General features: G+C 45.9%; 2 protein-coding genes across 2 annotated transcripts in view; both read left to right on the top strand.

Moving 5' to 3' along the window:
• LOC147421509 (Cornichon family protein) overlaps nt 1-27,534 on the top strand; it is a 135,784-nt gene that overhangs the window by 70,651 nt on the left and 37,599 nt on the right. Inside the window, exon 3 of the mRNA XM_086503240.1 lies at nt 18,999-19,121. Within this exon, the coding sequence (XP_086359366.1) occupies nt 18,999-19,121 (123 nt within the window). The remainder of the gene's footprint in view (nt 1-18,998; nt 19,122-27,534) is intronic.
• On the top strand, nt 12,944-13,778 carry LOC147421510 (uncharacterized). Its single transcript, XM_086502376.1, has 2 exons — nt 12,944-13,084; nt 13,133-13,778. The coding sequence occupies exons 1-2, from the start codon at nt 12,944-12,946 to the stop codon at nt 13,757-13,759; spliced, it is 768 nt and encodes a 255-aa protein (XP_086358502.1). The 3' UTR covers nt 13,760-13,778.

Genomic DNA, 27,534 nt, shown 5'->3' on the forward strand with positions numbered 1-27,534 from the left:
GAGGGTGAAGCGGAGGTGGAGGCTGGCGAAGGAGGCTCCTCCTGCTCAAGAGGCCCAAAGCGGTTCCCCGTGGGAACCCACTGCTGCTGAGTAGGCACCTGGGGGCCACTCTGAGTGCCAGGCTGTCGCTGTGGCCCCTGGCGTCGACGGCCACGGGCCTGCTGCCACCCCTCCTCCGCTAGAGCCCTAGGCTCGGAGGGTGGCGCTGAATCTGTGCTCTGTGTCGCTGGCTGTGGCTGCGGCCCAGCCTTGGCAGGTTGGGGCTGAGGCTGGGGTGCGGGTCGTGGTCTCCTCCGTGGACAGGCCTTCGCTAGGTGGCCCATCTGTCTGCAAATGAAGCACTGGTTCGGGAGACTCGAGTACTCTACACTCTGTCGAAACCAACCCCCACTCACCCGAGGCAGAAGGATGACCTTCGGGAGCGTGTGGGTATCTCTGACCAAAACTCGAACTGAAGGGATGCCAGCCGCCTTGGCAGCTACTGATGCTGCCGTACGAGGTGTCTCCAGGACTGTCTCGATGGCGGAGCCAATCCTGGAGAGAAGTGGAAGGTACTCCCTCCGTAAACCCGGAAAGCAGACTGAGATGGGGATGTCTGCCTCCTCTACTAGCACATCCGAAGTCTGGTCAAAATTATGTCGCCACTGTCGAAAGTGGGCGCGTGATGCTCGGATGGCCAGTGGACTCATAGCAATGACCTTGGAGGCCATCTCGGAAGTCTCGAACTCAATCTGGTAGTACCCCCGTCCGAGAATCTGGACATCCAAGATCTTGCCCACCTCTGCGAGAAGGCGGGCCTGGAGAAGGTCTCGCAGCTCTCCTCTGCTAGGTCGAGTGCCGAGAACCTTGCAGATGACCGAAGTCGCCTGCAAGCGCTCTACCTCTGCGGCAAGGCTCGCTTGCTCTGTCGGCGAAAGAGCAAGTCGAATGGTGGGCTCAGCGGGGTCGGGCGAGGGGGCTTCAGGCGAGTCCCTCTGTGGCGAAGCTGGAGCCTCCATCTGTGTCTACTGCTGTGGCGTAAGAAGAGGACGACGGGAGGATGCTGCAGAAGGGCGCGCAAACACTGCTCCAAGGAGTTGGAACAGATGTCGAGAGTGCCGAAACTGCAGGGAGCAACCGAGGCGGGGGGCCCAAACTGATGGGTGAACGGGCCGAGACGGGGGGGGGGGGATAAAGCGGGTTTGGGCTAAGGGATGAGGGCGTGAGGCGACAGCATGGGATGAGGCTGAGGGCGGGTGGCGGCAGCAGGGGGCTGTGGGCGGGCAGAAAGGCTGGAACAGGGCAGCGCGAGGGGGGGGGGCAGCAGGGGCAGAGGGCAGGCGGGAGGGACAGCAGGCGGGGGGCAGCGGGCAGCACGAGGAGGATAGCGGGCAGCACGTGAGGGAGGGAGGGAGGGGGGGGGGGGGAGGCGATGGCGATGGCGCAGCGGGAGAGTACAGCAGCAGCGAGCTCGAAAATTCACACCGTTTGTGATCACTTGCACTCTCTCATTAAAGGAACGGAAGGCTCTATCTTCCATAAGTAAAAAGGAACCTTGAGCACAGTTCGGAGCACTCATCTTGAGCAAAGTTCAACATTCACTTCTGCTGCACCTTACATTGGTATCAGAGCTTTTGACCTCCAAGGTGACTGCTTCCATAAATCAGGTGTTGCTGGTCAGGGGGGATCCCCTCCTTGTCTTGGATCTTGGTCTTAACATCGTCGATTGTTTCAGATAGGGATGTTAAGTTCACGTCCAATTTTTGGCGTGCACTCTTTGAAAATTTTGGCACTAAGTTGAATTTTTTATTGGCTTTTCATCCACAGTGAGATGGTCAGACAGAGATTTAAAATCAATTGGCTTTTGATGTTTTAAAGTCATATGTGCATGATCAGCAGTCTCAATGGGAGTCTTAGACTATTGGAAGATTGGTTAGAAGAGTTACCGTTCTTACCATTCTTACCGTTCTGAGGGTTGTAAGAAGTCTGAGAGGTACTCGTGGAAGTCTTGTTTTCCTTAGGCTTTTTCTTGTTGTGCTTTATCTCCTGTGCAAGAGGAATCGCTACCGCCTTGTTGAATCAATTGGATCGAGCACCTCATATCATACTTGATATACTCGTCCAATCCATAAAGGAATGCCTCCTTGCGCTCTGCATCCGATTTGCGTAATTGAGTGCTGAGCTGCAAAACACGATTAGAGAAAGACATAACTGGCATACCATTTTGCTTGAGACCGAGCCAATCGTCTTTCAACCGTGCTAGGTACCGAGGGGGCATAAACCGCGCCTTGAGCTTGTCTTGGAAATCGGCCCAATTGAAGGAAAGGGACGTGAATTCGTCGGCTTCCTCTAGGTGCGCAACTAACTGTGCCTCTTGCCATGCGTGGTACCAATTGATGGCATCACCGACAAGGTACATAGCTGTCGTCAAAACCTTGCTATTTCCTGTCTTCTTAGTTGTCGCAAAATAAGCATTAAATTGATGCAACCAAGAATAAATAACCGTAGCATCCATCTTACCATCATACTTACTGAACTGGATCTTCTCTGTGATTGGGTTGTTGGAGTCTGAATCTTGGCTTGCGCCACTTGATGAACTACCAACATCTTTGACTGGCTCGGACTTCGAGGCGAGAATCTGTCGAACCAATTCTTGCGTGCATAGTTCTTTCTATGCCTCACGATCGGCCTCCAAGGCCGCTCGTCTTTCTCCGGCCGCGCGCATCATCACTCTCACACTCCAAAGCTGCCTTTCTTTCTGCTTTTCTTTCTTTTTGTTCCTTGTCCGCCAAGCGCGCTTGTTCACGCTCGCGAATCATCCGTTCCTTGGAGGCTGCTTGTTGTTCTTGGCACTCACGCTCCAAGGTATGGACTCTCTCATCACGAAAGAGTGCCTTGATGGGTTGTTTACTATTCAACAAGCTGCTTTCCGTAGAAAATTTTTCGTCTCTCCTCTCTCAGGATGTGATATGATTTTGGGCATTCGATGGTTTCGTGAGCATAACCATCTCATTGATTGGGCCAAAAGTGACTCCCCCATTGTCATTCATGGACAGCAAGTTGTTCATTCTCCATCACTCATTTCTAATGTGCAGGCGAAGATTGAAAGGATTCAAGAGAAGGAGGCTCTCTCAGTCTCTTCTTCTCCAAAGCATGACACACAGGATTTCCATGGTGATAAGCATGTTGACTTGAATGATAATGATAAGCATGATGATTTGAATGACAATGACAAGCATGATGATCACGATGTGATTTCTCACGAGCATGATGATTTGTATGATCAAGACGTGATTGTTCACAAGGATGATGGTTTAGTTGATGTTTTTTCTAGCGAAGCTAACCTCGTTGCAGAGTCGATGAATCACGAATAATTGATCTTGGCTTTCGAGTCGAGGTCCACAGTACCTCTCCCAGGCAGATTTGATTAAACACGACGAACCGATCTTGGCTCTCGAGCCTAGGTCCAAAGAACCCTTACAAAAAGTACTATGTGTTCGAATGATTCGTCAGTACGCATTGTTCGAGTGTTTCATTCGTGATCGTTTCCTGTATTCTAGTCAGCGTCTTTATGTGATTCCTTTTCTTAGGCGTGACATATTGTACGTTAAGCACGTTTCACTTCTGAATGAGCACGGATATATGCGGATTATTCATGAAAAGCTGAAAAGTATGCATTCAAGGAAGCCACATTCCATGTCTCTTCCTTGGCACGACACAGTCGTAGAAAGAGCACAAGAAAGTATGAGCATCAAACATGGGCATTTCCGTTGTGAATTGCCACAATTGATTGATTTAGATCAGCAAGACAAGATTCGATCTCATTGTTTGCGTGTGTGTGGTGAACGGTTCACTCTGTCTATTTGTTCATCTACATTGCATGTACAGTCTTTTAGGAAGATGAGATTTTTTCCAGTCACCTTACATGGAATATGTATGTTCATGTTTTTGTGTTGGAAGCGGTTTCAGGAATTTTCAGCCTTGGAGATTCTTGAAGAAGCTGGACCTACGTCCATAGACAAAGTTGAAGCATTGAAGGACCTACAGATGATTTTGTGTCGCTTTCGACGCGGCCCAAAGAAGCAAGCGTTGCAGAGCTTTATGAAGTTCAAGTATCGCATGACCCACGCATCAGAGTGGGCCGGCAAACAGTCCTTTCCAGGATTCCGGATGCTATTGGCGATCTCCCTCGATGCCATACAGTTCGGTACCAATACCTCACTTTGAAAAGGAGGGGATGTCACGTGACACATCCAACCCTATGTGTCCGTGGACAAGCTACAGCATGACCAGGGTTCAGTTTAGTCAAGTCAGTCTAAAATAGGAAGTGATTTGGCACTTTTGTGAGTCCGTTCGCAGGACGTGCATGTCCAAACACTTAGATTAGATGCGTATCCTCCGGTTGTACACAACATGATCATCAGATTACAGTCAGAACCCATCAACAACATTTTTACAGTGCATAGACCTATTTTTCCTATTTTTGATAGTTTTCAATTATTTATTAAGTGACTTTTGTTGGGAACTAGGTAGGGCAATTTTGTTAAAGTAAATATAAGCAAAGCTAGGGCTAGGCTAATTTGACAGAAGTGGAGAATGTGCAACAGGCAATTCACTTGCAACAGGCTACCCTCTCTCCCTTTCAACAAGAACAACCCCCACTTCAACCTGGCGTTTTCAGCAAGGGAAGGCCAGCGTTTTCAGTCCCAGTAGCCTTGCGTTTTTCAGCCTGCACACTTAGCCACTCCAGCGTTTTTGCAGCAGCCATAGATACCATTTGTAGCAGCGTTTTCAGCCCCATCACGCCGGCGTTTGCAGCAGAAATTGAGCAACAACACAGCATCAAATAAGCGTATTTTCCTAAGCAATACAGTCAGCAAATCAACGTTTAAATGACCAGCAAATCTGCGTTTTTACAAGCACTAGGCCAGCGTTTTTGGAAGGACAGCACTTCAGCGTTTGTAGAACAATAGAGATAGTGTCGCAAGCGTCTTCGGCAAGGCACTAACCACACAGATCAGCCCGACTGGTTGCGACAAGAACCAATCCACAGCATTCAGTTTTCAACCATAGTCTCGTCATCGTCGGCACCACCGTCGGCCTCGACATAGCAAGCATTTAGACCCATTGCATCAGCCTTTGTAGGATTGTGCAATCAATAGTAGACCACTCTCGCCATCGAGAGTGGGGCCCTTGGAGGAGGGTTTGACAACTTGCGGGTGTCGTATTCTCTTCTCTCTCTATCGTATTCTCTTCTCTCTCTATCTCTCAGTCTCAGCACATTCACTCACAGTGTCCATTCACTTTGTTTGTGATCACTTGCACTCTCTCATTAAAGGAATGGAAGGCTCTCCCTTCCGTAAGTAAAAGGAACCCTTGAGCACAGTTCGGAGCTCTCATCTTGAGCAAAGTTCAACATTCACTTCCGCTGCACCTAATATTTAACAATTTTTTTAGAATCGTGCGGACATACTCTTGGCAAAGTACAACTCCCGAGGGTCCAACTCTCTTTGAGACTCTGCGTCCAGATGCTCTGCGGAAGAGTGGCCCTCTGGGTACTTCAAAACGTAAGGGTTGCTGAAAAGCAGAGTCCCAAAAGCACTTGATCCAAAGCATTGCACCCAAAAGCATTTGCTTGAAAGCTCCACTTGAAAAAATGCTAAAAAGCTGTTAGCACAGATTACAAAAAGCAAATTAAGGAAATCCATGCAGCCTTGCCACGTCAGGAGTCTACCCGATTTACGAGAGCAACTCCCAGATGCCAAGCTTATGATATTTTTGGGCTAGGCCTCTCGGCCGGTGCTCATAAGTTCTGTAAGTTGGTAGGGGTCAAGTTTTTTAATTCCTAACCCCCCGTTTAGGCCTCATGCCTAAATCTTCAAGGTTCAAAACTTCTTTTGTTATTCTGGTTTCGGTTTCTCTTGTCCTTTTTCTAGTTGGGCACGCCATGTCATCAGTTTGTGACATTCCCCCTTTTGAAAGAATTGTGATCTGTGAAGAGAAACTCTCTTCACAGATCATGGTCATTGTAACCATTTAGCAATCACAACCAGACCGCGTTGATTTTTACACGGATGTCTTGATCTACTAAATCTTGTTACTACAGATTTACATCCTGTCTTTTCACATTTCAATCAAGCAAACCATGCCCATGACCATCACATCCCCACAAGGCAGTATATCCACATAGCATGCAATCCACAAAATCACACACTTAGTTCATGCTGAACATTGTAGCCATTTGATTGTGTCCAAAACTCTTGATGCACTTAGATCATTGTGGAGCCATCTCATCCTTTCGGAACTCTTGATGCACTCACAACAATATGCAGTCATCTCATCCTGATAGACATCTTCATGCACTAGAATCTCATTCAGTTCACATTCACTTAGCCATCACATCCAGAAATTAGTGACTTTATTCAATCTAGGCAATTTGTGCCAGAGTAGTGGAGTGGCTCCCTTCTTCTGTATGCTACCTTATACATGTGGTAGTGATGTGTGTGAACACACTTAGGACCGCAGGGGCATTTTTACCCTCACTAGGAGTCACTAGGAGGTTTTTTCCCCCGTGCATTGTATATACACCCATCATACTAGGGCTATCAATCTTTCCATTGCACACTAAGTAATATACTCTTTGTTGTATGCCTTGAGCTTCCTTCGTCTTCTTCAAGCTGTGTGTTTTTTCCTGCAACCCTAATTCCAACAATTGGTATCAGAGCAGGTTGCATCCTCCCGGGCTTAGTCGCAAGCAGCTCCAGTACACGCTTGCTGACTTTCTCTGAATTCAATGAGCTTTGGCGAGCGTTGACAGGTCTACAAAAATTTCGGGAAAAACTTAGAGAGCTTAGTCTGCTCAGATTTGTGATTCGGGCTCATTTCGGCCTCCGTTTCCACTACAGGCAATACTGCGTAGGCTATTTCGTCATTTTGTGCAGAGTTTCTGTCAGTGCCGTTTTTTGTATAACAGGTCCCTTACAGTCTTCTATGGTTTGTGCTATATAGCACGTGTTGTTCTCGCTTCGTTTCTCCTCTTTTCGTAGTTTTTATGTCAGGTGCAGCATTTGCCATGGCTGACAACAACACAGATGTGTTCAAGAAGTTTGCTGCTGACGACAGATTGGATGGGAACAATTACCCTATGTGGGCTTACATAATGCAACATGTTCTTTTGTCAAAGGGCGTCTGGATTATTGTGCAGGGCATTGATGTACGTCCTGGTTCTGAGGATGTAGGCGATGTTGAGGATGTTGCAGGTCTTGCTGCAAGGGTTGTTGCTATTAGAGTTGTTTTGCCTACGGCAGAACAAGCTCGTTGGGATGTAAAAGATGCGCAGGCTCATGCATTGATTGCGTCGTCTGTGAAGCGCATCATTGTTCCTCACATTTGTTCAGCAAAATCTGCAAAACAGTCTTGGGATATTCTAATTGGTCTTTATGCAAGCCGCAATGAGGCAAAAATTGCATTGCTGCGTAAAGAGCTGGAGTCGAAGATTATGCATGAGGAAGATAATATGGACACTTTTCTTGCTGGTATCAAGGATATCAATGAGCAATTTATTTCTGCAGGTGAAGTCATTTCAGACAGTTCCTTGTGCAGACTGTTCTTGATGTCTTGCTAGATTCTTACTAGACTTTTGCTAGTACTTGGAGACTTATGACCCAAGGAAATTCTGAAGTTGTCAAGTTTATTGTATTATGCACATTGCTGTTGCAGGAGTCTCTTTCCAAAAAAAACAGGACTAGAGAGCGTGCAGTTGAACAAGGCCTTTATTGCTGCTCAAAGAAAAGGTGGTAACAGTAATGCAACCACTTCTCATGGTTCTCTTGCGAGTGGAAATCACTTGTTTCTAATGCTTCTGCTGGCAACAATTCGTTTGGAAATCCTGGTGATAAGGGCAAAAAGAAGATGCGTTGCCATTATAGTAAAGCTAATGATCACTTATCAAGCAATGTCCTAAGTTAAAGGCCAAAGAGGCTAAGAAGAAAGAGGGTGGTTCCACTGCAAATGCTGGTTCCACTACAAATGCAGCTATTGTTGAGTCTTCTGTGAAAGGAGAATGTGATGCTGATGTTGATGCAAAGTCGGCTTTTAGTGCAGAGTGTACCTATAATTCTGATGTCTGTGATGCATGCATGTCCGTTGCTACAGATCACATGTGTGGTATTTTGACAGTGGTGCTACAAAGCACATTACCTTACATCGTGATTTGTTCACCTCTCTCGAGTCTGTCCCTCATGGGAATTCAGTCACTTGTGCCAACAATGCTTCTTATCCGGTTCAGGGAGTTGGAAAGATTGTGCTTACTATTGCAAATGGTAGTTCTTTCACACTTGTTGATGCACTTTACGTACCTGGGATCAAGAAGAATCTTTTGTTTGTATCTGCACTTGCTAGACTTGGTCTTGTAGTCAAATTTATGGATGATAGATGTACAATACATGATCTCAGTTTCGGTGATGCATTGTTGCATCTTGCATTTTATGCCGTGGGCTGTATAAGCTCACTTTGTATGACAAGTGTGGGCAAAATTTTGCAAATGCAGTTGTGGATTCAAAGGATATTTCAGATGCAAAACTTTGGCATGCACTTTGTGGTCATCTCAATTTTGTCAGTTTGCTGCGTTTGCAGATATCAGAAGTTTGCTGCGTTTGTAGAAATATGATATGGTTGCTTCTTTGCCGCCTCTTGAAGCACTTGCAAAACAGTTTGTGAAGGCTGTATTTTGGGTAAGATGCAGCGTTCGAAGTTTCCAAAGGATGGTTCAGTTAGGGCCACATGCAGGTTGCAACTTGTGCATAGTGATGTTTGTGGGCCTATGCAAACTCCGTCCTTGGGCAATTACCTTTACTTCGTGACTTTCATTGATGATCACTCTTGGCATATATGGGTATTTTCGCTTAAAGCGAAGTCCAAAGTATTTATGTGCTTCGCCATGGTTGTAAATGTCTCGAAATGTACTATGGGCACCCTCCGTTCCCATTGAGGTGGGGAGTATATGTCTCATGAATTTAATTCATTTCTGGCTGGTCGTGGGATAAAACATCAATGTATAGTGCGTTATACGCCTCAGCAAAATGGTGTTGCTGAGAGGAAAAACATGTCACTTACGGAAATGGCACGATGTATGGTCAAAAGTCAAGCTTCGCCGCATTTTTTTTGGCTTGAGGCCATCATGTGTGCCACTTATGTAGTAAACAGGTGTCCTACGAAAGCTTTGCAGTCTATTACTCCATATGAAGCATGGCATTATAGAAAGCCTTCTATTGAGCACATGCGTGTTTTTGGCTGTTTGACATATGCTTTGGTGCCACAAACAGAGCACAAAAAATTGGATGATAAGGCTATCAAATGTATTATTGTTGGTTATAGTGCTGAAAGCAAAGGTTACAGGTTGTATCATCCACAAACAAAGCGTATTCTGGTTTCACGGGATGTTGTGTTTATGGAAGATTCTATTCAGCCCTTGTTGTCATGTACTAGAGACAGTAATGTAAGCTCATGTAAGCTCACAGGACATTTATGACACTTTGTTGTCTCTTTTCAGTGGTGGAAGTTCGAATGTAAATTCCAATGAGGCAAATGTATAGCTTATGGGGGTTTCTGAAAATGTTACAGATTACCCTATTACTGATGCAGATGTACATGATGTACTTGATGAGGAAAGGGCGGAAACTGAGCAGGCTAGAGGTATACCAAAATGGCTGGTGCATACATTGCGTGACAGTAAATTGGATGCACCTTTGTCTAGTTGTACTTTTCTTGAGCTGAATTCTTTCTTCCTCTTGTAAATAACTCTATGAGATCTATTGTTCAAGTGTGAGCTCAACACTCTCTCTCTCTCTCTCTCTCTCTCTCTCTCTCTCTCTCTCTCTCTCTCTCGCTTAGTATCTTTCTCTCTAATGTGCTGAAAATTGCAAGTTTGCTGTCTCCCACCGCCTGAGCCGATTACAGATGATGTACTAGTGGAGATACTCCTAGCTCCCAAGAGTGGCTATAAACCCGTCACATTATTGAGGTGGCTGTCGGATACATTGAAAACCTCTTACAGTTGGGGAGGCACGATTATAGTCAAAGTGGAAAGAGCTTGATTTCATCGAGAGGAATGACACATGGGAATTGGTTCCACATCCGCTAAAGCTGGTCATTGCATAGTTACCCGGAACGGGAACGGGGAACGAGAACAAGAGGGACGGGAACGGGACGGGAACGAGGAGGAGGAAGGGGGGGGCGGAACGGGAACGGGGCCTGAACGGTCGACTAAAGTAAGGCTTGAATTACCTCCATTCAGCTTAGTGCTAAATAAACTCCTGAACAACCCCAAAACTGCCCCCAAATCTGCTCTCAATCCTGCCCTCAAACTGCACCGAATATGTTACCCAAACAGCCCCATATCTGTCCCCAGAAGCCTACTTTTTTACCCCCAAATGCCTACCTTCACGCCGTTCCGGAACGCATCGAAAACTTGTGGGCTCTTTATTTGGTTGCTGAACACTAGTTTTGACATTGGGTTCTCAGTGGGTCTTCTTTGTTCATTCATGCTGAAGCCCTCCAAGTCCCATCTTGAGCAGGCTCTTTGGATCTTGCGGTATTTGAAGTAGTCAAAGTCGTTGGGCATATGGTATGCCGCTAGAGGTAGGGATAGACTCCAGGATTACTGCTCAATGATGGAGTGATTTCGAAAGGGGGGATCCAGATTCATGACAGTCGACTACTAGGTACACCTTTCATTTGCATCCAGAGCGATTTCGTGGAGGAGTTGAAGCAGCCCACGTTACCTTACCTTTCATAGAGGTGCAGTATTGTGCTGCTTGCAACGCTACACGTGAGTTTGTTTGGTTACGGTGGTTGCTTTCGTATAAGGATACAATATCACTTTGTTTGAGAGAAGACCTTGGGTAGTACTACTATCCTACGTCAGATCATATAACTTTGCTCATATTTTCATCAAGCCTCTATCATAGGCGACATTATCCCTTCATGGTAGCTCCCCTAGGTTGGTTCCCCTACGAAGAGCTGAGAGGGGGTGTTAGGGTTTCATCCATAGTTACCCGGAACACGGAACAGGAACGGCGACGGGATCCCCGCGGAACGGGGGAACGGCTAGGGGTTCGGAACAGGAACGGCGCGGAACGGGAGGTATAAAAAACACCCAAATAGTGCATTTTTTAGCTTCTTGTGTTTAAATACAAGGAGTATTAGAGTGCTTTGACTCTAATACTCACAAAAAACTCGTTTTGAAGACCATTCAATCTTGCTATGACTAGATGATGTGAGAGAGAGAGAGAGAGAGGGAGAGACTCGAGAGAGTGAGAGGGAGAGGGAGAGATTTGAGAGAGTGGGAGGGAGAGGAAGAGAGCTTGAAGGCTTAAAGCCTTGAGCCTTGAGAGAGTGAGTCTTGAGAGGGAGAGATCTTGAGAGTGTGAGAGGGAGAGAGCTTGAGCCTTGAGGATTAGCTTGTGGAGAGAAAGGGGGAGGGGGGTGCATTTTATGAGTCCTTGAGGCCTTGCACACTTCAAAAAGAAGCCCAAACATTTACTTCAATTTTTTCAATTTTTGCCAAATTTGTTTGTAGCCGTTGGCCGTTCCAGGGGCATTCCGGAACGTTTTGGGGGCGTTCGGAACGTTCCGGAACGGCCGTTCCGGTTTGCACTGGCCACCCGGAACGTCAAACGTTTCGGAACGTTCGGGAAGGGAACTGCCCCCCGGAACGCCGGAACGGGGGCTAGGGGGCGTTCCCCGGTAACTATGGTTTCATCTTCTCGACGGTGGTGGCTCAAGTATCTCCCATGATTAGATTAGGTAGTGAGGGCTGTTTTGTAAATGTACTGGTCGTATTTGAGGTAGACATACCTCTTGGCGGTACGAGCCATATATGTGCCCACCCGGTAGGCTGGCATGAGGTGGGAGGCTTGTTCCTGGGATTCCACGGGCTCAGAGCGTGTGTGTACTGCAGTTTGCACCAATGTGTCACCTTGACTTTGTGGCATAAAAATATGCAAAGAGGCATAGTTATGCAATGTGGCAGTTATGGGAATGTGGCATTGTTCCCTGGTGACCCATCACTTTTGGGTCGCGGGTTACTTTGAGGAAGGTCGTGCAGATTTGGTGGCTCCCTATGTAGGGAGCCAGCCCCCCTTGTATCATGTGAATGTTGTATGCAGTCTAACTCTCTCCTCTTCATAGCGTTTCTCAGTTGTGTCGAGATCTAGACTGCAATCTCTCTCTAGCATTTTTACCTAGCTGCTCTCTGATGAGAGGGCCCTCTCGATATCGACGCAGACTGCAATAGAGGATTCATATCATACTGGCGCAATTTATGAGCCGTCCCCGGATACTAATGTATATGTATATGATGCCTCGACTGTCAGAGAGCTCCATTGTATCAGCTCACCCTTTGTCTTCCCTTTGTATCAGCTTTCACCCCACCCCTACCCACTATTTTCTTCTCAGTTCTTTGTACTTCTTGTACCCAGACCTGGTATTAGATTCACCACATGTAACCTTTTGGTCTCATAGGTCATTTTGGCCTTTTGAAGACGTTAATATTATATTTCAGTTCTCTCTCTCTCTCTCTCTCTCTCTCATGGGTCTCTCGTTGTTTTTAGGGTTTCGCTACTTCTTTGTTGTTTTTAGGGTTTCGTCACTGTTTTTTTTTGCTGTTTTTAGGGTTTCGAAACTGTTTTTTTTGCTGTTTTGTAGGGTTTCGTCATCGTTTCTTGTTGTTTTTTAGGGTTTCGCCATTGTTTTTTGCTGGTTTTTAGGGTTTCAAATCTGTATTTTGCTGTTTTTAAAAAATTTACAAGCGTTTCTTATACTTTTTTGTTGTTTTAAACTCTCTCTCTCTCTCTCTCTCTCTCTCTCTCTCTCTCTCTATCATGGGAAGCGTCGAAGAAGTCCAACGGCTTCCCCACGTGTGCCGGCCGTCCACAAAGCCTCTTTCATGCGGATAGGGAAAAGGATGTCGGCAATAGAGAAGGAAATGAGAGAATGGAGAAACGAAGTTGAAGAGTGGAGGAAGGAGAGGAGCACTATTCTTCAAAGATGGACCGAAGAAAGAGATGGCTTGTGTAGGAGGATTGCTTTGCTCGAGGAGAAAGTGGTCATCCAAGATTTTATCATCGGAAATCTACAAGCAAAAAGTGGGTAGCTCGAAGAAGGCGAAATTCAGCCATCCATGATGGAAGAATTGAATACCATGAGAGAAGAAATACGGGTTATTAAGGAAGGTGAGGAGAAGAAGTCATGGGCTGCGGTCATCTCCGCAACACAAAAGAAAGTAGAGGAGGCCGAAAAATGGATTGAGGTTGCCAAGAAAGGGAAAGGTAAGGAAGCTCCTTGTACACCCACTCTTATTAACATGACCCTCGAAGAGAAACAAAGGAGGAGGATGCGGGCTCTACATGTGAGGGTCACCGGCCTCAAGGACATAAACAATGTGGAAAAAGAGGTCACAAGCCTCACATCCATGATGGGGGTGGACAAGCCTTCACACACAAAGGCATGGAGAGTGGGTAAGAAGAGTGATGGCCCGGGAGAATCTTCAAAAGGGAGAGCTCTCATACTACGCTTCCCCTCCTTGGAAGAGAAGAAGGAATTCTTGAGAAAGAGGCCTCCTCTCAAGCAGACAGGTATTTTTCTCGGTGATGATCTCATTCTCTCACAGCTTGCGCATATGAGAGAGATAATGCCAAAGATTACGGCGGTAAGGGAGAAGGGAAAGATGGCCTTTTACAGAGATGGTCGGGTGGTGATTGTAGAGCGGCGCTCTACATGACGATGTGAGACCTATGGGACCACACTGAAGATGGCTACTTGGAATTGTAATAGATCTATGAGGTTGGACGTTGGTGCCTTTGAGGATAGTTTCAAAGACAGGGACATTGTTTTCTTCTCAGAGACGCATCAGGCCCCTAGACAGCTTATGCCACATGTGGTGGGATACGGATGGGAGACAGTCCACATGACAATTGCGAGATCTGAGCATGGGAGTAGAGGTTCAGGAGGAGTAGCAGTGCTATTTAGGGAGGAGTTACATCCACTATTACATATTGTACAGAGAGATGATCATGCTAGATACATGTGGGTGAGGTTGAGAGTTGACCCAGGCCGATTTCTATACATTGCCATATGTTACTTCCCCCCAGTACATCAGTATATGCTGCATCCAGAGGACAGTCGCCTTTCTCTATACTAGATGATGATATATGGGAGTTTTCTAGGGATGGTGATATCATCCTCCTAGGGGACTTCAATGCCTGAACGGGCAACTCTCAGACAGTCTTCTACGACACTTCAAATGAGATGCTTAGAGAGCTGGATGTGGGTGAGTTGGGGCTTGACAGATGCTCACATGACAGAGAGTAGACGGAGTATGGGAGATACCTCACGGAGATGACGATTGCACATGGGTTAGCCATACTTAGTGGCTTACAGCGATTTCCTGGAGCAGCCGGTTTCACATGCTCCACACAGACACGAGCCAGTACAGTGGACTATGTTATGGCATAGCCGAGCTTTATTCCTTATATTCAGGATTTCATAGTGGGAGCCAGACCAGTGGGCGTAGCAGTGGATCATGCACTTTCTGTTTCATTTCAATATAGTACAGCCTAGACATCAGGAGGTGGGTCACATGCCCGTTATTCATTTACACCAAAGACTGACTCAGTTTATACAGAGATCTATAGCCGTCTATGCACAGCTGGTCCTGGCCTCTTAGTGGAGGAGTGCACCACTTTACTGACGGAGACACTACATGGTGCAGCATCAGAGGCATACCCACACACGCAGCCTGGTTGGAGGCGATGTCCCAGAATAGTTGGTATGATGAGGAGTGCAGAGAGATGAGAGCCCAGCTTCAGAGGGATCTTCTTTTAGGAGTCATCACTTACAAAGAATCTCGGATTGCTTCCCGACACCTTGTGCGATGGAAGAAACGAGCTTACTTGGCCCAGATGGAGCGAGACTTGTATCAACCGTTCTTGAGTAGAGACTCAGGAGAGGCATGGGGATTCTTTCATGAGCAATCCCCTTCCCCAGTGATTACTTCTCCTTATGTGTGGGGCCAGTATGCCTCATCATTATATACGGTTCCTGGACAGGACCCCCTTCCAGATCCTACAGAGCATGCCCACCTACCAGCACCTTCTTGGCAGAGCACTTTACACATGCTAGAGATATGCTGGTAGAGGTTCTTGCTGTGTTGTTTAATCGTGCTATGTGTGAGGGGTTACCTGAGACTTGGAGGTTGTCTACTATTGTGCTTATCTTCAAAGCAAGTGATCCTATAGAGCCTGGGAATTACCGCATTATTATGGTTGGGCACACATTGGCACGGTTGTATGCATCCATTCTTGAGCAGCAGTTGAGTAATTGGGCAGAGGGTGAGGATGTACGAGAAAAGGGCCAGGCTGGTTTCAGGAGAGGTTTCTCCACTCTTGATCATATTCTGACACTCAGAGCCATCATTGAGGAGGGCAGGTCACATGGGAGACGGATTTATTGTAGCTTTGTGGATTTCCGCAAAGCATTTGACATGGTACCGAGAGCTCGATTGATGCACAGATTGCGGGAGATGGGGGTGCCCATAGTGTTGATTTGGGGGATTTTGGCTCTATACAGATCAATGATGGGACATGTAAGGAGGGGATATCTAATTTAGTTCACTGGGGTGAAACAGGGTTGCCCATTGTCTCCTACTCTATTTGGTATGTATGTTGATGAGGTGTCTGATTACATTGACAGAGAGGGTGATAGAGGTGCCCAGCTTGCAGGGCATGGATCCCATTGTTGTTCTATGGTGATAATATTGTATTGATCTCTGACTCACCAGAGGGTATGCAGGGACAATTGGATGCATTGCCCAAAGTTGCAGACACAAGAAGATTTAGAAATTCTCTCATGTAGGAAAACAGAGTCTTTCTCAGTGTTTTTCATACAATGCATAACATCATGAGCTTCTGCTCGAGAGGCACCGCATACCTAGCTAGGTATGATTGGGGGCAGGGGACCACCAGCTCCCCACTGGGCCGGCGGTCCCCTACCCCCAATCGTACCTAGCTAGGTATACGGCGCCTCCCTCACAGAAGCTCATGATGTTGAGGTAAGTCACAATGTGGGGAAATATTGTGAGAATTTGTAGAAAACTTCTTGTGAGAGGATAGTGGATTGTTTGTAAACCTTGGTAAAACCAAGGTTATGGTGTTTAACACCACACCAGTGGATCAGGAGATCAGCACCGACTTTCACATATGGTCAAGAGATTGTAGAGTATACAGATGCATACACTTAGCTTGGGGTTGTCTTCACTGGGCCGAGGTTTTCTTTGGGAAGAGCAGCAGAGACTAGACTGACTAGAGCTTTTGCGGCCTTGGGAGGCTTGGAGAGGATGTGTTCGTAGGTTCAGTTCCAGGAACCTCGGACAAAGTTATGGCTCTTTGATACCTTAGTAGCCTCAGCTATGTTGTATGGGGTGCAGACATGGGGACCTTCTGTTGGCTAGGATGGTTGGAGACGCATGGAGAGGCCCTTGGTATCTATGATCTCTCGACTAATTAGAGCCAAGGCCTTTGTACCCCACGCTATCATTCGAGCAGAGCTAGCTGCCCCTCCTATGGAGATTGAGGCACTTACCAGATCAGTCTTCTTTGTGCACAGCTTGTGGGATACTACTAGAGATTGATATGCTAGATTGGCCCTTGAGTCTTCCAGACAGTTAGCTCTTCGGGGGGACACTTCATGCTGGTATGCACAAATGACATCATGGTTCAGACGCATGGTTTCACCATGGACAGGCTGCTCCCTTTCCAGGACTCTCTTTAGGCACCCTCGATGTCTTTTACACGAGTGGAGATTACTAGACTCATTTGTCAGGACCTGATCCAGGCGGATGCTAGGAGACATGGATAGAGCCGCCACAGGAGTTGGGCACGAAGATGGCTTTCTATAGAGAGCATCTTCTCCACCTCACAGGAGATGGTTTTGTGATTCGACCCAGCTACATGGACACACATATGTCTCATGCAGAGTTACCGGGGAATGCCCCTACCAAGGCTTGGAACGCCGGAACGGCGTTCCGGCCGGTTGCAGGTGCACGGAACGGCCAGGCGTTCCGACAAACCAGGGAATACCGGAACGGCAGGGCGGAACGGGGCCAGAACGGCAGCAATGGTAAGAAAGCATAAAGGGGCAGATTTTGGGTGTGTGTTTTTCCTTATAAATTGCTCCCCCCTCACCCCTTTCCTTCCCAAATGCAACAAGCCTCAAGGCTCTCTCTCTCGTCCTCTACCCTCGCGCTCGGGCCTCAAGCTCTCAAGCTCTCTCTCTTGGGCTTGCCCTCAATTTTCAAGGCTTCAAGCTCTCTCTCCCTTCGTCTCAAGAAGTGAAGCCTCTCTCAAGCTCTCTATCTCAAGCATGCATTGTGTCTGTTGTGAACTTACTATGACTGCGCATCACCACACGATGCAATCAAGCCATAATAAGGTGGAATGGTATGTTTTTTGTGAGTATTAGAGTCAAAGGACTCTAACACTACTTGTATTCAAAGTTCAAACACATAACGCTAAAAATTGCATTATTTGGGTGTTTTTTAATGCCCCCCGTTCCGCGCCGTTCCCGTTCCGGACCCCTTGCCGTTCCCCCATTCCGTAGGGAGGCCCGTCGCCGTTCCCGTTCCGCATTCTGGGTAACTATGGTCTCATGGTTTGCGGTGTGCCATTGGTCAGATACGCACATCCTCACATCAGCTGGAGATTGAAACTGGAAGATTTAGAGGGATACCAGCAAACATCAGGATATGCCGCTTATGCCAATTAGAGCTAGAGACAGAGCTACATTACCTATGTCATTGCACAATGTACTATGAGATACGGGGCCGTTTCCATTGCTTATTCAGAGAGGGTTTCGGTCCTTTCTCTAGGGTCATGAGTTATGAGGATCAGAGATGTCTTGGGCTTTATCTACTTGAGTTACACAGATATAGAGACACTTTACTGGGGAGAGATAGAGAGAGAGAGTCCCAGAGACGGATGATAGATTTCTTTTCACTAGATATGGGACCACCAGAGGAGTAGTCATCATTGCAGAGCTTGGTCCACACTCATTCGACCACTACCGGCACTCTCATCGACCGAGCACTGGAGCTACGGAGATCTAGACGGCCACGATTGAGGAGAGGGGCTACACAGCATCGACGAAGACTACAACAGAGGATTCGAGCCATACTCTCGATATCTAGAGTGCAGATGAGGATGGATTCTACTAGTAGTATCTAGTTCTTTTGTACCCAGACATGGTATTAGATTCACCATTTTGTAACAAATTGGCCTCATAGGTCATTTTGGCCTTTTGAAGACGTTAATATAACATTTCATTTCATCTCTGTGTGTGTATGTGTGTGTGTGTGTGTGTGTGTGTGTGTGTGTGTCTTATCACACTGTTTCTCCAACATGTGGTTCTCTTGCAGTTTCTAGGCTGTGTACCGTACACTTGGAGGGCTGTCCACAGTTTGGGGCTGATTTGGAGGTGTGAACATGCCATTGTCTAGGTTTGGTGGCTGTTCGGGATCGAGGGACTGCTTCTTCACTGGTTGTAGACTTGATGCAATTCACCTTTTCCGCTGCACCTCTGAGACCTCCTACCTTAGGGGCCAATGGATCTAAGAGAAACTCCACCCTCTTGTCTCTTGCAGGTGTATGCGTTTTGCCATGTCCTCAGTCCTGCAATGTCTTGAAGTATGTTCAGTCATTCACTACTTGTATTTGAAGTTCCACTCGGTTTCAGGCTCAGTCTTTTCTTTAACTTTATAATCTATATGACTAAGATTTTGTTGTCTCACAAATTTTGACAATGGAAATGGAGAATTTGCATTTTTACATCTTCATTGGGAGTAAGTGTTTGTAAGAGTTTCTTATTTCTGTAAATGCATTTCAATTAATTCAACTTTTGATTCTATTTTAAATGTCCTGTCAATCTGAAAGATGTTTCTCTTCTAATTAATTTTGCTTGATGCTTAGGTTTTTGAAGCGGCAACATCTGGTGGATGTCACAGAGATCTTTAATGTTCTTGGCAAAGAAAAGAAGTATCGCTTGATAAAGCTGGGGTTCTACGTGTTGATGTTTTTCATTGTTATTTACCGGTATGGTTTTATGCTAGCTTCTAAGTTTGAGTATCATTCCGTTCTATTGAGCACCTCAAGGTTCATTTATTGAAGTACATATCTTTGAACATCTCTGCGCATCTCGGGGCTTATTATATTGACAGGCTCTGATCCACGTTTATCAAGGTGTGTAACTGTCCAGCCTGCTACCAGAATCAATTATGCAGGCATTATTGAAATAACCCTCATGTAGCTTATTTTGGTGAGACGGTAAAGATAAGCAAGTTGTCAATCCACCTCATAGTTGTCCAGTGTCACACTCAAGAATGTTAGCCTTCCTTCCACAATGTTAATCCATACCCGCAGTTGGAGGGGCCATCACAAAGTCCCCTAGAGGACTCTTACCTCTCAGGATGTTGGAGTAAGAGGTCCCTAGATGAAACTGGCCCGTAGGGCAGTAGACGTAGGCTTTCACCCGAAACTTTACTTTAGACTTTAGGACACAGAAATTTTGCAAATAAAAACCTGTAACGGGAATTGATACTTCAAACACACACGGCTTGGACGCTAGAGCGCTACCAAGCAGACGCCGACACCTGTTGGCCCCAAAGACTGGTGCCCCTTTCGGTATTTCTTTTTTGTATTCAAAGAGGGAATAAAACCTGTGATTTCCTACAAGCTGCCCTGCATAATCCAGGCTGAAAATGACCTGTTTTGGTCCGATTTCGGCAGCATAACCGTACTAGGACGTTTCATAGATAGTATCCCCACGCAAAAAGTGACTTTCCCGACGTATACGAACACTTTGCAAAACCTGGCGAGAATCTGCAGCATGCTGAGTTCTCTGTTTTTTGCCCCTAAAAATGCGCCAGATCACTTGCACAGTGGTTCCCTCGTGTCCCCGAACCTCCTGGGGGTATTAGGGACCAAACCTGCAAAAATACACAGTAGGTTGTATTTCCCTGTTTTGGGCTGCGTTTCGTGAGCCGGTCGCATCCGTAGCAAGTCCTCGAGCTCCCGCACGTGTAGGGCTACTTGCCCTTTGAATCGGACGAGATTTCTCGTGTGAAATCTCTCTGAATTCACCTGTACCTACGGGAGATTAGCAACTAGCTAATCCAATACTTGTGTAAGAGGCTCTTGCCTCGGTAATCGTGCATGAACCCACACAACTGTAGATAGGTCAAATGAAGAGCCCTCTTGTGGGGCCTCACATAACTGCACGGAGGGGAGAGAGAGAGCAATAAATGCTGTGCAAGGTTTCAGTTCTTCCACTTCACTCTACATAGAGGGTAGGCAAGCACACAGTAGCTTTGGTACCTGCAACTATCCACCATATGGCTGAAAATGCAACCCCACGTTTAATTTCAACGCCTCTCTCTCTCAAGCTGGAAAGTGCCTAAAAATGTGCCAAATGGTACTCATGTATGTTGTTCCATTTTGCACCTTTCGATCTAGAAATATCTCAACCGGTTGCTCAGTTGACTTGGCGGCAGACTAATAAAATGTTCCTCTTGTCATTCCAGAGCTAACGACGCGAACAAATTTCATGGCCCAGAAATTCCCTAAATTTTAGGAGATGCTTCCATGGCACTTCCACTAGTCATCTGACCATCTATCACCACTGTGACCACATTAAAAAATGCAATATACCCGAGTTATCGGGTGATCTTCTCTTCAAACTTTGAGTAGAGCCTAGACATACTTTTACTGCTTGGATTCCAGTGCCGGTCGGCTCGACCAACTCGTGGCGACAAGGCCTTCCTGTCTGCGGGTGAAACTCTCGGCCGTTGGTCGTTTCACACTTGCCATACATTATACGGCCATTTGCAACTTCAAAAAGAGGGTCCCAAAAATTAAACAAAAATCAAGGGAAAGAAACCAACAATTAAGGTTAGCAATTGCCACGTCCTCGTGACACTAGAAACTTTCTTTGTTTGACATGTTCATGATAAGGCTTAGTTGTGTAGTATACCGTTATTCATAATAATTTTGAAATCTCACTGTAAGATATGACTGAAAAACTAGAGCAGTTTTGTCTTTCTTTGCTTTTTTGCAGCGATGTGTATAACTGGGGTATGAGTATGTGATGGAGTTTTGTGTGCACTTACATGTGGACCGGAGGGCATAGTAACCAGGTGTTTAGGAAAAAGTATGATACAGAAAGGGACCTCTGGAGTTCTGGTCAACTCCAATTGCAGGCTTGGGCTTTCATATATGGGCAACGACTGAAGAGTGTTAGTGTCACTCATCTTCTGCTTCGTGCTAGGGCTATATACCGTTTGTATGGCTAGTTCTGGCATGCAGTTTTGGCATTCAGGCATTCCTAGCCTTCCTAGGTATGGCTAGTTTGGGTTTGTGATGCTGACAGGACTACACGGACATCTGTGTGCCTAGAGATGTCAAGGATCCCCTTGGGTTTATAACTTCTTGTAATTGTGGTTATGACCTTCCTTGCAGGCTTTGCTGTGCTGGAATACAGCACTTGCTTTGGAGGAGGTTCCTGTCTTTTTCTAAATCTTGGAAGGTCAACATGGCCGTATGAATTATTCTCAAGGAGGCCAACTATGTTGGTGAGATTCTGAAACGTAGCTTTTAGGACAAGACTAGGCTGTATACAAGCCTGGGAAATAGAAATCATTGGCTACAATTGAGATAAATAAGCCCAAAGGCCACACAGAGGACGAAAACGGAAAAACCATGTTGAGGGAAAACTAGTCTTGTATACAAACCTGGAAAAATTGAAATTATTGGCTGCAAATGAGATAAACAAGCTCTGAGGCGACACGGAGTAGGAGGCAAAATGGAAGAACCATGTTAGGGAAAAACATATTCTCTAGAGAGTAACAAATGCCTTTGCAAACTTAAGACTAGGAGGGACTCCGGAGAGAACCCCTTGAAGCTTCTGAAATATGAGCAACTGACACCAATGGGACAGAGGAAAGTCCAAACTTTGGACAACAAACGTGATCCATCGAGCTCGGGGTACCAAACTGAACAGCTCTAACACAAGATGAGAGTGAAGCAGTCACCAAAGGGTGGAGCTGAGGCCACATGCAAGTGCATGCGCTCCATGGAAAAATAAGTAACTAAGCAAGGCCTACAAACCTTGTCACACCCGGGAGAAAGTCTTTTAATAATGCAGTCCACCAGCTCAAGGTGGCTCCTGCAAAAGCTGCTAGAGGAGGTCCATCTGGCATAGAAAGTCATCAAGGCAAGAGTGCTTTTCAAGTGGCTCCCACCAGGTTTTCACAAAGGAGGAGATTGAGGCTATGAGGCATAGGCCTATGACATGTGATGTCATTGCTGTATACGTCGCATCTATACCACGATGCCCTGCATACGGTGGGCCATGACTTTCCACCATAACCTTATGTCGCAATGGCCTAGTAACACATACTCTGCCATGCCTCATCATAAAACCATCCTTAGGTAGTGCTTATGGCGTTGCCCATCTTGCAACTGTTAAAAGATCCTTGCAAAATCTTCATCAGTAGCATATTGTTCCTTCATGTCATCAACAAGCTCATAATGATAAGGAATTGACACAACTGAAATTTGAGCCTTTCTTGATAACACATCAGCCACAACATTCTTCTTGCCTTCCACATGCACACTCTGAGAGTGGAACATAGAGAAAATGTTTGCCCATTGCATATACTTTTCTGATAATAAGAAGTATTGCAAGGTCTCATGATCTATTTGGACAACAAAATCAGCACAATCGCATGAATCACAACCAATAGCTCTTTCTCATAGATTTGCATAGTCTTTTTTGGCCCTTGCAAGATTCTGCTTTCGTAAGCTACCACTGGACCATCTTGCATTAACATTTCCCCAATACTATTGCCACACGCATTACACTGGACCCCAAATGACTGCTTGAGATCTGGTAAAACAATTACTGGATCTGAAGTCATCTTTTCCTCTAAGAGATTAAAAGCTGAAATCTCTTTTTGTGTCCATTTGAAAGTGACCTCTTTCTTTTGCAAAGCATGTAGGGGTGAAGCAATCTCGACAAAGTTCCTGATAAACCTTCTGTTGTAAGAACATAGGCCCAAGAATCTACGGACATCGTGCACAGTCTTCAAATCTGGCCATGTCTTGATTGCGTCAACCTTGGCAAGATCTATCCAAACACCATCCTTTGACACACTGTGGCCGAGAAAGTGGATCTCTTCCCGAAGAATTCACTTTTTTTAGGACTGACGAGCAACATGTGACTGCGTAGCTCTTCGAACACAATGGTCAAGTGACGCCTATGATCCTCTTCATTCTTTGAATAGACTATCATGTCATGCCAACAAACTTTTGATGTGGGCAGAAAATCTGATCCATCATCCTATTGAACGTAGCAAGAGCATTTGTAAGACCAAACAACATCACTAAGAACTCATACATACCAAATGTTGTCCTAAACGCAGTCTTGTGCACATCCTCTGGCGGATACGAATCTGATGATTCTTAAGGTCTCTCCTGCTGAAAATTGCAGCACTCTCTAGACGGTCAAGAATATCATCAATCCTTGGAATAGGAAACCTGTTCTTGATGGTATTCTTATTCAACGCACGGTAGTCAATACACATGCGCCAAGAGCCATCCTTCTGTTGCACTAGAAGCACTGGGGAGCAAAAGGGTAAAAGACTAGGTTGAATCAGCCCTTTTTCTAACAGCTCTCTACTTGGCCCATAATCTCTTTCTGTTGGGCCGCACTGACGCTGTAGGGAGGCCTATTTGGTGGACTACAACATGGCATCAAATCTATCTCGTGATCATGAGGCCTATCCGGTGGCAACCGAGACAATAATGAATCATAAAAACAGTCACCAAACTCTTGCAAAAATGCTGACCTTTCTTTATGTAGCACGGATAAATTTGACTAACAATTATCCGAAACATCACATGCAAAAATCAAGTACGCAGAAAGATGATTCTTAATTATTGAAGTGATGGCCGAAGTAGATGCAATAGGGACAGACTCTCCTTTAAGCTTTACATCAAGGATGTGAGTTTTGCCCCTATGCTGAAGGGTGATCTTTTTGTTGAAGACATCCAGCACTCCATGTGTACTGAACATGCACTGGATTCCCAACAACACATCGCACCCTTTGAGTGGCATGATATAAAATTCCTTTGTGTCCACATATGACTGTATATGGAGACGCAACTTTCCAATGATAGGAGTAACACACTCTGAGTGGCCGGACATGCCAACCTTGCCTCTGCTGTGTACCCCATATCCTTTGCTTTGATGCCCAACTTGATGTCTAACTTTGGTGAGATAAAGTTTGCTTTAGCAGTTGGATCAAAGAAGATAGTGCTGTTTGGTCTCTGACTTTACCCCACGCTTTGCATAACTCACTGGCATCTGAGTTTGGCCTATCACCCACCATGTCTGGCACAGATGCTGCCGTGGACTTGGGTGTCTTCCCTTTCCTGTCCTCTTTGTCCTCTGAGTTAGCTTGCCTCTTCCTTTGGGGACAATAGTCTGCAGCAAAATGACAAGGCTGTTGGCATATAAAGCATTTGTTCTCAGCCATTAAATCCTTCTTTTCCTCGAATGACTTGCGTACAAAAGGCCTCCTTTTCTGTTTCTTTGCCTCTCTAACAAATGTCTCGTTCGAGTTAGACCCCTGTGACACTTTGGGAGTTGCTTTTGCAATGGGCTTCTTTGCTGAATTTTTCTTTTGCTGACCCCCTTTCACGTTGTTTGAAATCCACTGTCCTCTCCCTTCAACAAGGCATGACCAGTGGTGGCAACTTTCATAAGTTGAGTAAGGGTGGCCACTTGGTTCTTGGCACAATAGTTTCTAAGCCCTTTAGGAAGCCCACAACAATACTTCTCAATTTACTCTATCAGTGGCACAAACCTGTAGGAGGTTACTGAGAGAAACGCTTTATAGAACCTCCAATTGTACTCCTCTAGGCTCTTGCAAGTAGCCAAAGTAAGTTGGCGCCAATCTTTCATGACATTGGCCTCAAATTCATTTGAGAGCCATGCAGATGCAAACATTAGCTTGCATCTCCAGTGTTCCCAAATTATCATTGGGAAGGGTCTATAACATGGGCACTGCAATAGGAATCATCGGCACCCCTTGGCCATTGACAGTCTGAGAAAAACTAGCCATGCCAAAATTACCTTGCGGCATCCCAAATTGACCCCGATTGCACTGAAACCCTTGTTGCATGCCAATATTACCATACATGGGGTTTGGCATCATGCCTTGTATACCCCCAAAGACTGTTCCTGGCACATATTGCTGGTTTCAAGTAGCATAGCCAGCCATGCTCTTGAACACAGATCCACCCCCGAAATACCGAGGATGTACTGTGGATGGTGGAAGAACGTGTTGCATAGCCTGGAAACTGGTTCCCTATTCATTTAATGCAAAATTTCGACCGTGAAAGGTGGGTGGCTGGACTGGTAAAGCTTGTGGAATAGGCGTCCTAACCACCCGTTTGTGGACTAAAGGAATTTGTCTTGGAGCCCCAATTGATTCCGCAAAATGTCAGTACTCCCTGCCCTATTGAGAGGCTCAAGGGACCTGGGCTTGAGCCTCAATGGGCTCTCCTGCATGAGAAAGTTTCCTTGTGTGCATTGACACTGGTGGCGCTTGTCGAAATTCCATAAACCTAGGATTCTGCACCAACCAAGAAAACACATTCTCAGTAGCAACCGTGTCGCGAATGCATCCTCGTCTAGTTTCACAGTCATAAACCCTTGACCTTGTGGAGCATTCAAATCAACAAAAAGGTACAGGTAGAGGTGGTCGCGAACTTTCGCCATGCTCAAACACTCGAGGAGGAATAACGTGTTTGTTCTGTGTACAGGAACCCTCTTCCTTGGTGTCATTGACTCTGTCAGCCATAGTGTAATTCCAAGTTCCTGTGCTATGTGTCCTCATCAAAAACCAACCAAGGCTCACTCTTTAAGGAAAAAGTGATTCCGTCCTGACGATTGAACCATGAACCGGCCCGTAGACTCGCTAGAGGGCGGTAGACTTTAGCTTTCACCCGAATCTTTACTTGAACTTTACGACACAAAGCAACTCCATGAATGAACATGTGATTGGAATTTAACACTTCAAACAAAAACATGGCTTGGTAGCTAGAGTGCTCCCAAGCAGACAACGACACCATGTAGGCCCCAAAGACTGGCGCCTCTTTCGGTATTTCTTTATTCTCATTAAACTTGGGAGAAAATGATGAGCGCACGGCGGTGTGTGCAAGTGAAAGAGCACGTGAAGGAGTGCATGGTGTGTACCTTGCAGGGGAGCGAGTGCAGAAGGGAAGGAGGGCGCTAGTAGAACGATAGGAGAGAGAGAGAGAGAGAGAGAGAGAGAGAGAGAGAGAGAGAGAGAGAGAGAGAGAGAGAGAGAGAGAGAGAGAGAGCGCTACTCGTTAGCTGCATTGGAATAAGTGAGTGAGTTGTAAAACTCACATTCCCTTTATTAATTTGTATAGGACCAATTTATGAGTTAGTGGCCAAGTTCAATGTGAACTTGGCCAAATGTTAGTAACCTTTAAAATATACATTAAAGGGGGTCATTTGGGCCTTTAACCCCAACAACCTCCACTTAAAGGCATAAATGGCGCCTTTAAGCTACGTGACTCCCACCATCTGTATGCATAGCTGATGTTGTGCTTTTGATAAGCACTTAGTGAGAGCATCTGCTGGATTTTGTGATGTATGGACCTTAACCAATGTAATAAGGCCATCCTCAAGCACTTCTCGTATGAAGTGATACCGCACATCAATATGCTTTGTGCGCGCATGAAACATGGCATTCTTTGCCAGACATATGGCACTTTGGCTATCACAACCAAGCATAGGTGCCTCGACAGGCAAACCAAACTCACTGCATAGGCGTGCTAACCAAATAGCTTCTTTGGAAGCCTCAATGGTTGAAATATATTCAGCCTCTGTCGTAGACAATGCAACAATCTTTTGCAATCTACAACACCATGAAACAACACCTCCTGCAAGAGTAAACACATAGCCACTTGTGGATTTTCGTGTATCCACATCACCAGTCATGTCAGAGTCACAAAATCCCTTCAAATCCATTGGTCCTTTACCATAGCAGAGGCATTTGTTTTTAGTCCCTTTCAAGTACCTCATAATGGACTTCACTGCATCCCAATGCAACCTGCCTGGATTAGCCATAAATCGGCTTACAACTCCAACTGCATGAGCTATGTCAGGCCTAGTAGCAACCATAGCATACATAAGTGAACCACAAGCTGAAGCATAAGGCACACTATGCATGTCATTGGCTTCTTCCTTTGACTTGGGACAATCATCCTTGGAGATTTGACATATGGCTGTAATGGCACACCAAGAGGCTTTGCTTCAGCCATGTTAAATCTGTCCAACACCTTTTCAATGTACTTTTCTTGAGACAAATACAAGAGGCGCTTTTCTCTTTGCCTTGTGACACGCACTCCAAGT

Source organism: Adiantum capillus-veneris, chromosome 27 (genome assembly GCF_014529385.1).
Source record: "Adiantum capillus-veneris isolate H3 chromosome 27, ASM1452938v2, whole genome shotgun sequence".
Classification (NCBI taxonomy): Eukaryota; Viridiplantae; Streptophyta; class Polypodiopsida; order Polypodiales; family Pteridaceae; genus Adiantum; species Adiantum capillus-veneris.